The sequence below is a fragment of the Podarcis filfolensis genome (genome assembly GCF_964270895.1).
Source record: "Podarcis filfolensis genome assembly, chromosome: 5".
In the NCBI taxonomy this organism is placed as follows: Eukaryota; Metazoa; Chordata; class Lepidosauria; order Squamata; family Lacertidae; genus Podarcis; species Podarcis filfolensis.
Window position 1 is genome coordinate 40,275,055 of NC_139608.1, and position 11,760 is coordinate 40,286,814.

The 11,760-nt window shown below is 44.0% G+C and overlaps 1 protein-coding gene across 2 annotated transcripts; it reads left to right on the plus strand.

The window, feature by feature from the left end:
- Positions 1 to 157: 157 nt before the first annotated feature.
- LOC310763335 (uncharacterized protein) lies at positions 158 to 7,237 on the plus strand (the record flags this gene model as incomplete). 2 transcript variants are annotated; one of them, XM_083615303.1, is made up of 4 exons in its annotated part: positions 158 to 229; positions 2,246 to 2,356; positions 4,654 to 4,739; positions 6,903 to 7,237. In XM_083615303.1, 4 exons carry the CDS (start codon positions 158 to 160, stop codon positions 7,072 to 7,074), a joined length of 441 nt encoding a protein of 146 aa, XP_083471429.1. In that variant the 3' UTR covers positions 7,075 to 7,237. The 2 variants fall into 2 exon arrangements, 1 of the variants encoding a protein (XP_083471429.1); XR_014548580.1 differs by lacking the exon at positions 158 to 229 and having other exon boundaries at positions 2,225 to 2,356; positions 6,715 to 7,237.
- Between the last annotated feature and the right edge of the window lie 4,523 nt (positions 7,238 to 11,760).

Sequence of the window (11,760 nt, forward strand, 5' to 3'; positions counted from 1 at the left end):
GACCAAATTTCTGCAGGGTTGTTTGGAGGATAAAGGGCGGGAGCAGGAAGGGGAAAACATAAGTTAACACTGAGCTCAGGGAGAAGGGGCAGGATAAAAGTGTAAATTAATTCAGAGAGAAAGTGATTTCTGATATGCTAGGAGAGCTTTTTAAAAAATGAAGAAGGGATGTAGCTCGGCGGTGGGGCAGCCATTTTGGACGCAGAAGGTTCAGTTCCAGAATTGCCAGGTAGGTCTGGAAGAGACTTCTGCCTGGAGATCTGCTGTTAGTCAATGCATGCAATATTGAGCTAGAAGGACCCGTGCTCTGATTGAGTACAAGGCAGCTTCCTTGTTCCTAACTGCCCCACTTGTAGTCACTACATGAATTTAACTGAAACAGGCACTCTGGTTTTTATACATGCATTGAGAAGGCTTGGAAACCATGTTGGATGCCCCAACCACTTAGCCACCGTAGGTCTGCATAGCCAGCCACAGGCTTTGTTATTTTTCAAAGTCTCTAATTCTGGCTAGAGGCAATTCTTGCATTTTCTCCTTCTGCAGCAGCAGATGGAAGCTTTGTGAATGTGCGGAGGGTTGGCTCTTCTGTCTGTTGCTCACTCTGGTGGTGGGCTCATGGGGTGCGGCAGCTAACTCACCATCTATCTGGCAAGCCCCCCCTTACAGTTTATTATTTTGATTATCTGAGTTGTAGGCAATCCTGGATCCTGTGACAGAAGCTTTGTAGACAGAGTCCATGCTGTTTTAAGGTGTGTGTGCATGTGTGTGAAGATTGCTAAGTTTTGTCTTTTTGAATTGCGATCAGCTTTCAGGTAAGCATCTTGTACGTTTTATATTTTATTTCTTTGCATGAAAACTACTGTGGGCCAGACTTAGGCATGCAGGTAAAGTGCACCTGTGAGTGAAAAGCAGCTCAGGGGAAGCTACAGCAGACACAGGATCATAGCAAAGGGGAGTTTAACTCTTCCTGTACCTGTCAACAAGAATCTCCACTCTGATGCTGTTATTTGCATTTCAAGTGATGTTCCCATTCATGGTTTAGAACAGGGAAGGAGAATTGGTGGCCCTCTAGATGTTATTGGACCACAACTCCTATCATCCCTGATCACTGGCCACGCTGGCTGGGGCTGATGGGAGACACTCAGGGGGGATTGTTTTTGTTTGTTACTGTGTTGTACATTTTTGTGTTTTTATATTGTAAACTTTCCTGTGATCCTCTGATGAATGCTAGTATAGAAATTGAGGGGGGGCGGGGCTCAAGCAAAAGATTAAAAATTAAAATAGAATCTATCAACATCCAGATGACTACAAGTTCCATCATCTGTTGTTTAGCAGTTGCTCAAACTTCACCCATGCTTTTATTTACATAATAGAAAAATTGCACACTAACTGTGTCCATTGAATTAGCACCTAATATGGCTCAAAGAATTTTGGCCAATTGTGCAAAGTATAAAGAGCAATATTTTTTTAAGGGTATGACAGGCTGTTTCCTCAGGCTAGAGCTGCCAAGTTTAGCTCACAGAATTTGTCTTCATAACCATTTTTATAGCAAGTCAAGTTGCAGCAAGAAAAATACCAATTTTGAGCCTGGGATCCTATAGCTAATCCCACTTGTTTTTCCTTAGTGGAAGCAACATATGTGCAGTATACACAGGCGTCTCCGATACTTGGAAGCCATGGCCTCAAGAGCAATAGTAATCTATACCAGTTGCTCAGATATTCTTCTGAATGTCATCCAGACTCACCTTCTGGAAGGAAATTGATCTGGAAAAACCTCACAAGAACTGTAGTCCTTCATCATGGCGCTTTAGTACAGAAATGTGATCTGTGGGGAGTCATGCACAACTTCCCTACTTTCTGTGTTTTCCAGCATGGTTCAAAGTTTTGATGGATGTCCATTTGATGCACTTTCAATTAGGAGCTTCTGTGGAGAAATGGAAAGCTGCTCAGATTAAAAGCAGCTGTCTTATGCTGAGTAAGACCACCGGTCCATCTGGCTCAGTATAGTCTATGTCAGCCTCTTCCAACTTGGTGTCTTCCAATATATTTTGGACTACAACTTCCATCAGTCCTATCCAGCTTTGCTAATGGTCAGGGAAGATGGCAGCTGTAGTCCCAGACATCTGCAGGACACCAAATTGGAGAAGGCTGGTCTGCAATAGTGCTGTGCTGAAAGCTCTTCCAATTTCTCAAAGGCTTTCTTTTCATGTGGAAGAAGACTTGTGTTTTTCTGCTTCATTCTTAGGAATGTCTCCTTAATTTTGGTGAGTGTCATCCATTTGTGTTCAAGATTTTCCCTGGGCTGCCTCTGCCTGAGATATCTGTAAGAAGAAACCCTCCTTTAGAACAAACTCTGGTACACAGTGATTCCTCCCAGCATATTTTATGGTGGGGGCACAACAATTTGTGCTCTCAGTCAGTCCAAAACAACAACGCAACATTTTAAAACACTGCTGTACAAACTACTGTAGCTTTGGGGAGTCACTGTGCTTCAAAAGCACTGCTTGATCTTGTTCATTACTCATCTACTACATAATAACTAAAAATAGAATGGGTTTGCACGAGTAAAAATTTACCGACCGCTCCTGTTCCTGCTGTCCAGGGCAGAAAAATCCTGGCGGCTGTGCTGCAAAAAAACAATTCACTGAAGCAGACGGTTCCATCTCAGTGGAACTCAGCCGATTATAGGCTTGAATAACCCATGTAATAACAGCAAGTTGTATGGCAAGTCCAGAAGAGGCCAGGCAGATATCACCTTGACCTCTCCTAACTGGAATCCAATAGGCAATTATTCATCCTTCTCCGAACATCTGAAGCAATCACTTGGAGTGGGGTGGACAAATGCTGAGGTAGCATCTTGGAGCAGCAGTTGACCAGAGAGGCAAGACAGTATGTAGCTAGACAGTGGGAGGAGAAGAGGCTCCTAATTGAAAACAGGAGACACAGTTGAAATGCCAGCACAAAAGAAATGTCGCTCCTACGGTACCCAACTCAAATTACAGAGGCAGTGAACAGAAATGAGTGACAAAAATATTTTTTATCTGAGAAGTGGTGGATATGAAGACAAAATATCAAGTCTTAAAGAGAATTCATTAGTGGCTAATTGTGAATTCATTGCCTGGGGACCACAAGGAAGCAGTTTCAACGTTATGCTGTTACTATTTTGCAATTGCAGACTTTCCCCACCCATAGAAGCCCTTGAATATGTGGTATGCAGATTCCAAAAAAGAACAAAATCCATTTAAAGCACTAGGAGGAAGCATAAAATATTTGTTGTATTTCTGATAGGGAATCCCTTCTAAGGACAAAAGGCATGCCATGCCTAACAGAGGCAATATGACTTGACGTAATTACATATGGCCTCCAGCAAGATGCCAACAGTTTTCACAGGTGCTCCCCATCATTATCAAAGCTGTTCAACTAAAATCACCTATTGCTGAGTCCCATTAAATGTCATCTATTTTCTAATGCTCAATTTTTACTATTATATGTTTATAAATTACAGATGTGTTATAATCGGGCAGCTATAGGAGGAAGTTCTTGTGTAGGCTTTATTAATTATCATTTTATTGTTTTGTCCTTGACAGCAGCTGTAATTAATTTGTAAATAGTGCCTATTCTTGCTTATAACTATGAATATTTTTAAGGGAAGGATTCTAGCAATGTGGGATATATTCAGTGGACCTTCAATCTGAGGCTGTCCAAAATGTTGCCTCCAAAGTTCTGAAAAAATTTGGTGGCTTTTTTGAGGGTAGGATTGCTTGTTTGTTAAATCAGAGCAACATAGGATTTAAAGCATTTAACTTCATCTTTAAAATACTCTGCTGATCTGCTTTAACAAAAACAAAACAATCCTGCTGTCTCCTGTGCTCCACATGTAACACTTTGGACATTCTCACTTCTTGCAAAACCCATGGACCTACCCCAGCAATTGGGAGCCTCTGGTCCTATTGGCTTACTTCTGCCCAACAGGGCCCTAATTGGGCATGTGTGGCTGTTTTCCCCAAGCTACACCCACCTGCTTCACCCCTGATGTTATGGCCTACCTGGAGTGAGGGGACCTCAGATTCCAGTCTGCCAGGCTGAAAAGCCCCCCCCCCCCTAATCTAGAGAAACATGGAAATAGAGGAAAAGGTAGACCTATATGGTACATAAAAGTACAGAAACAATTCAGTGACACGAAACTTTGCGGGGACCCTAATTTGATTTGGCAAAGATTAATGACATCATCCTTTGCCTTGTGAGCCAGTGTGGTGTAGTGGTTAAGAGCAGTAGCCTCGTAATCTGGGGAACCAGGTTCGCGTCTCCGCTCCTCCACATGCAGCTGCTGGGTCACACTTCTCTGAAGTCTCTCAGCCCCACTCACCTCACAGAGTGTTTGTTGTGGGGGAGGAAGGGAAAGGAGAATGTTAGCCGCTTTGAGACTCCTTAAAGGGAGTGAAAGGCGGGATATCAAATCCAAACTCTTCTTCTTCTTCTTCTTGTGGACAGGGGAGACCCCTGAATCACCCCAATTCATCTCATTTATCCCTCATACAGATCCAATGCACACTTGTAGAATTTACTAGCATTCCCCCCATAGCCACTCAAAGAATTATTTACCAAACCATCAGCGTCCTCGTTTTCAACTTTTCTTTCTTCTGTTGTTCCTAGTGCACAAGGACACCGAATGCAAATTTGGTCACCGAAAGATTTCTTCTAGCACTCAACTTTAAGACGTGGGCATTTCTCAACAACAGGTGAAATATGACATTCCATAAACAAGCATGCCCTTGCTGTGAAAGAAGTTTCAACAGATAATACGCCTTGAAAAAAGATTTCAAATGCTGCGTAGAATTTAATATCGACAAAGCAACTACTTTAGTAAGGCAGCCCGTGTTCACAACTCAGTCAGATTTCGCAGAGTTCAGAGGCAAGCATCCCAGTGATTTCTATGGGAGCCAAGTCAGGCATTTTCCTTGAAGGTCCAACTTTCTTAAGAATTTGAGGGCACAGTAACACTACAGAGGGATGTTAGCAGTGGAGTCTGGTCCAGGAGGGCAAGTGGAGCTCTGCCCCACCAACTTCAATCGGCTCTAAGCCTGTTCCCACCTGCCTGCCTTCTTGCATAGATCCAGTTCAGAGGATGACATCCCTTGGTAGCTTCCATTTCCTCCATCTCTGTGTTTCTCCTTTAAAAACCAGGAGGGAGCTGGATTGGGGCAAAATTAGAATTAGTTGGTTCTGCAATCATTGACTCTGTCACCACCTACTGTTGGACTCCCTGGCTTCCTCCCCACCAGTCCAAATGGGCACTAGTCACCACTGCATGCTAGCGATGAGGAACAGAAGTTGCAAGGATTATTCCTCCGCTCTTCCCCTTTAGTAGTATTGCTAAATTATAAAAAGGTGCTGACAGACAGTATTGAACAATAATTAGACTGGTGTTTCATTCTTCAGTCATTGTATTTAAAAACTTGGAAATGTTTATCCAAGGCACACAGAGGGCTAGTGGGAAATAAGTTTCCTTATTACTGCAGAAAACGGGGGGAGTAATAAGAAACCACCCGTAGGAGGAAAATGACTCCATGTGTGATTAGCTCATAAATAATTATGGATTTGTTTTATTCATTACTAATCTTTAATTTAGTTTATGAAATTTATTTATCACTTCGCGCAACTGAAATGAGTCCCAAAGGAGGTTTAGGTTATATCTACACCATATGTCTAAAGCACTCTTACAGCACTTTAACAGGCATGGGTTGTCCCAAAAGATTCATGGGAACTGTAGTTTGTTAAGGGTGCTGGGAATTATAGTTCTGTGGGAGATCTCCTGACAAGTCTCAGCACATTTAAAAGACTGTTGAAGTGGAGACTGTGGAATGCACAAAAATGTATACGTTTCCAACAAAAGTACAATGTGGATGTGGGTTTTCAAGAAAAGTTGTTGTTGTTGTTGTTTAGTCGTTTAGTCGTGTCCGACTCTTCGTGACCCCATGGACCAGAGCACGCCAGGCACTTCTGTCTTCCACTGCCTCCCGCAGTTTAGTCAGACTCATGTTTGTAGCTTCGAAGACACTATCCAACCATCTCGTCCTCTGTCGTCCCCTTCTCCTTGTGCCCTCCATCTTTCCCAACATCAGGGTCTTTTCCAGGGAGTCTTCTCTTCTCATGAGGTGGCCAAAGTATTGGAGCCTCAGCTTCAGGATCTGTCCTTCCAGTGAGCACTCAGGGCTGATTTCCTTAAGAATGGATAGGTTTGATCTTCTTGCAGTCCAAGGGACTCTCAAGAGTCTCCTCCAGCACCATAATTCAAAAGCATCAATTCTTTGGCGATCAGCCTTCTTTATGGTCCAGCTCTCACTTCCAGCTCTCACTTCCATACATCACTATTCAAGAAAAGTAAGATAACAAATTAATTATTTTTTTTTACTGTGTTTGTATTGCTTTTCTGGGTATCTTATTAATTTGTTATCTTACTTTTCAAGAAAGTGAAGTACTTTTCTTGAAAAGTAAGATAACAAATTAATAAGATACCCAGAAAAGCAATACAAACACAGTAAAAAAAAAACATCTGCACACAAAATAATAAAAAACAAGAATATCCACCCCACCTAACACAGGAATGATGACTAGAAACAGCTGCTATAATTTGGACCATTAATACAGTTCAAATGCCAGAGAAAATAAAAATGTTTTTGCCTGGCACCAGAAAGATAACAGAGTCAACGCCAGGTGAACTTCCCAGGGGACAGCATTCCATAATGGGGGACTGCACTACCCCAGAGAGGGCCCTTTCCCTCACTGCCACCCTCAAAACATCTCTTGGAGGAGACACAAGAGAGAAGAGCCTCAAGGGCGGGCTTCGTTTTTGTTGCTTATAACTGTTTCTCTGTATTTTGTTGCTTTGTTTTGCTTTAAAGAAAAGAGCAAATAGGAGCAGATCTAAAACCAGGCCACTATTTCAGGCCATCAGCTCGTTGTCTGATCTTATGGCAAGACTTCAGGAAAGGACCAACTCTAGGAGTTTGTCAGAAAGCCAGATGTTACATCTGGGAAGAGTTTGCTTACACCTTGCCATCTGGAACTTTTTAGTGCTCTTGATTGTTTGTTAGTTTGGGGCTTGGGGGGGGGGGGAGGCTCGCTCTAGTAATGATGTTTCACCAATCATGATTATGTACTCTGAATTGCACAAGGGCAGTTGTTGGAAGTACAAGAGTAAAATACAAAACAAAAACATTGATGTTGCCAATGTTGTTCCGGCTCACATGTGGTAATCAGTGAATGAACAAATAGTTTCCATCTACAGTATGTGTGGAATGCATTTATCTCTCGTCGTAGTATTTCAATATTCTCAACATCATCAAATGACGCACACCTGTCTGTCATGCATTTGCTGCTCTTCTGAACTGTACATAGAATTGATGACCAAAAGGTTGTTCAGTGCTACACCAAGGTTAGCAGGCTAATAGCTTATAATTCTTAGGTTGCAGTAATAATAAAAATAACCCTTATGACAGGCTGAAGAAGGATTGGGCTGAGTGCAGGTGCCCCTCTGCTAGGTTCTGTTGGAAGCACCAACACAAACCTCACCCTTCTGTCCACCAGAGATGTGTATTTCTGCTGGAAGAGCCCAGTAGAAGACTCTGAAATGGGGTTTTCCAAAAGGACGGGGTGTGAGGCTGAGGATCCTCTGGAGCTGAGCTGCTTTCACAGCCAGTGCCACCCAATATCAGATAGTCAAACACAGTCAGAATAAAAACATTAAATCACTGTGCAAACAAAATGCAAACAAAAACGTCTGCCTGGTGCCAAAACAATGACAAACTTGCTGCTAGGAAGGCCTCTTTGGGGAGAGTGTTCAATACATGGGGAGCTACCACAGAAAAGACCCATCTCTCACCACCACCCTCCAGACATCTCTTGGATCTCAGGTTCCATGCAAGTTCCTATAGGGAAAGATGATCCTTTAGGTGTAGGGGTCCTGGGCTGCGTAAGGAGTCAAGGGCTGCCGTACCTCCCCTGCCTGGGTTTCTCCCCCATGTCTCTCTATAGCTATGTGCTTGACTGTAGGCAGAAGTATGGTCTTCAGCTTAGCATTACAGCATCCATCCAGACTGGCCATCAAGATCCACCAGCATTATTGCACAGGAATGACATCCCTACCTGCCTTCTGGCCCCTCCCCTCCAGGCACTTGGTTTGGTCAGATAGACCTCCTCTCAGTCAATGTCTTCTACTGCCCAAGGGTTCCAAGTGTCCTGGAGTCCCAATAAACAAGCTGATGGAACATTCCAGCCATTTGGAACAGCTTCACTGACAATACCAGAATCCAAAATAATCATAATAAAAGTATACAGAAGCCTTAACTCAGTGGTGAGCACATTCTTGAAGCCCCACCGGGAACTAAGCAGGAGAGGCTTGGGGTGGCAGTAGGGCAATAAATGGCTACCAGGAACCACACAGAGGATGGCTGAACTACTTATTTTTGAGCTGGCACACTTCTGCAGTGCTTAAGAGGGACCCCAGATCCTTCACCTTTTTTCGACAGCTTCATTAGCTACTGTGTTTTAGACGGCACGTGGCAGGCTTGGAAGTTCCAGCAGCCCATCAGAGACTCCCAAAATTATTCCTGCTGAGCCCCAAAAGGTGACTAGCAAAAGCCTACATTGTGGGAGGGGGGATGGGTGCTGCAAAGCAGGTGGAGGTGTGGGCATGGAGGCAGCTGAACTTGCCAGCCAGCTGTCCCTTCCTATTGGGCACTCCTGCCCCTGTATTCCCCTAGACCTCCTCCCTTGGGAGAAATCAACTTAAGTCTTCTCCCAGAAAAAGGGTATGTGGCAAATCTGTCCCAGCTACAGAGAGAAAGGAGCAGTCTCTGTTGAGATAAATGGGATGCCTTGTTCTGTCTTATCCTGACTTGCCAAATTATGGGCAACACAAAACGTGGAAAACTTTGTACACCAAGTCAAGGCTCACAGGAGGACCATTGTGGATTACTGCTGTCAGGGAACTGCCATCGGAGCCAAGAGTGGAGGTAAGGCTCCCCAACGATGCAGGAGAAGGGACCAGCAGGGAGAGAGAGAACACTTCCTTTGGGGAAGGAAATCGGCGTGACACCAGGAAGAAAGGGGAGGAGGGAAGGACTTCGGAGACATGGCTCCAAGACTCTTCCACAGAGGCCAGCGGGGAGAGCCCAGGACCTCCGCTGGCCACGCCCACTCTGCGCAGAAGACTTCCACGCAGGGAGGCTAGGCGGAGACTTGGCGTCAAGCAGCTTTTATGTTGGAAGAAGTTCAACCAGTGACTGACACAGCCACAGAGAAAGGGCTGTCCAGCCAGGGAAAGGTTTAGCCAGACAACGTTGCCTAGAGCAGCAGCCCCCTTACGCACGAGCAACCCCAATTCCCTTTACAACTGCATATACATCAAAGGTCCGAGGTTTCCATTCCTTCTTGGAGCAGCCTTGAAGGGTAAACTTTCTGGGGACAAACCTGTTAACTGCTTGTCCATTGAAGTTATCGCATATGCTTTTCCTGCAATCTTCCAATGGCGTAGCGTGGGTTGTCAGCACCCGGGGCAAGGCAAGTAATTTGCGCCCCCTAACCCGTGGATTTGCGCCCCCTAACCCATGGATTTGCCCTAACCCCAGATGTTGTGCCCGGTGCGGCTGGCCCCCCCTGCACCCCCCACGCTACGCCACTGCAATCTTCATATGCTAGTACAGCATTTGGATTATGAATCTGAAATGTAAATAGTCCAGCTTGAGCTGCGTTCAACTTTTTTCCGTCAAAGCACAGCCCTAATTCTATCCTTATGTTTAGAATAACTTTTGCTGAGGTCAGGAGGCTGTGTTTGAACCATAAATTGCGTCTGCTCTGAGACAGTGGGTCTGAGCTCATTTGTCATCCAGAATCTGATCTTGGGCTAATTAAAATAATCACTTCCATGTCACTAGTCAGCCCTGCAGAGCAATCCTTAATTCCACACCATCTGGCTGCAGAATGCCCTGACCATTTGGAGGCACGAGCAAAATCAGAGGCTTTGAAGTTGCATTACGCAGATGAAAAGCTGTGTTTCCTGTTAAAGGCCACTTTTACACATGACTAACCAGCAGAAAATTGGTTCAACCTGGGGGCCCTCTGTGGCAATTGGAATGCTGTTGTCTCTTGGACACTAGGCGCTCTGTGGGTAAGTGTTGGTGGACATGGATGAAACTTCCTTCCTTCCTACCTCCATCAAACAAATTGCCCACATTCAGTTCATGTTTAAAACTGAATCTATCAAATATTCATTTCCCAAAAACAAGGAGACCCAAAACACACCCAGCCTTGGAAATTCACACCAAATTTTGTGATGCAGCTCTCTGCCCAATGTTTACAAAAATGCATAAATAAGAGTGCTTTAAAATGAATATATTAGCAAAAATAACATACTTAGGAGAAGTTGCTTGCAAAAATGTGTGCACTAGTCAAAAGAGCATACAAAAATGTTTTCATTAGCAGAAAATCACACTCTAATGCTAAAGAATTAAATTGCTGCAGAGAAGTGAATTTCAAGTTGGGAAACTGGGAAAGCGAGAGAACCAAAATGGACAAGACTTTTCCATCCCAATCTTAGGCACATATATTTCCCATCCCGTTACTATGCAGACACTATACTTCTGAAGGTATATGAGAGGTTAAAGACTGCATTTTGTACTAGGCAGAAGTTATTATGCAAGATCCATATTTCTGCTGTGCCTCAGACAGTTGAGATTTCCTGGGAGTAGTCAGGCTTTGATCTGGAAGTAAGGCTAATTTGCAGCCCTAGATTGGCTGAAGCAAATACTGACAAGCAGAACCATTGCAGCCTGCTGTTTCCAGCCAAATGCACAGTACTGATCATGGATGCAAATGGAGCTGGGCTAGAAAATAAAGACATCCCAGCAGATGGTTCCCGAAATATTCAGACCGCAGCATGTGCCAGTCGAGCCTTTCTGGCGGAAATAAAACTAGTCAAATTGAACATGAATCTCTAGCTATTGACCATTAGCTGTGGCATTTCCTTTTGATGGTTCCTAACGCGACTTCTCACAAATGATTACAGAACAGGGTTAGAATCTCCAACAGGGGGATATGTAAGGCATCTTAGTTGACGCTTCAAGGGCTAGAAAAAAACTGACCAGTGCCATCCTTGGCTGTATTCCTAGCCTATCATACATGGCAACATATTGTGGCCTCCTGGAGCACACTCTACTCTGCATTTTAAGTAGGTAAGAACTGAGCAATATTTCATGTCAAGCTGTATTATAGGCAAAATGTCCTCCTCTGCCACTGTTTATTATCTTTGGACTGCTGTTTCTCTAATGTTCTCCGAAGCTTTTATGCAAGTTTCCCTTTGGGTGCACATGCCCCATCCCTATCTCTCCTCCTCACAGCAGAAAACTCATCAACCAACATGCCCTCAGTCTTGTGTCTGGACCATAAAAAAGAGAAAATATCAGTGTGCATGATCAATATATTGAAGATACCTAGTGTCAAAACCACAAACTATCTCACCCAGCAGTTTCACATAAATACGGAACAGATGAGATGACAAGATGGAGCCCTACAAGCAGTGGTGGGGAACCTCAGGCCTGGGGGCACGAATGACGCCCCATATGCCCCAAGGTGATGTGCAAAATATTAGGAAAAATAACATGCAAACTTACAATTTATATGGGGAAATGACTTGCAAAAACTCTGCATATGAAATAAAGCTGCATACAAAAATGTGTCTACAGTGGTACCTCGGGTTACATA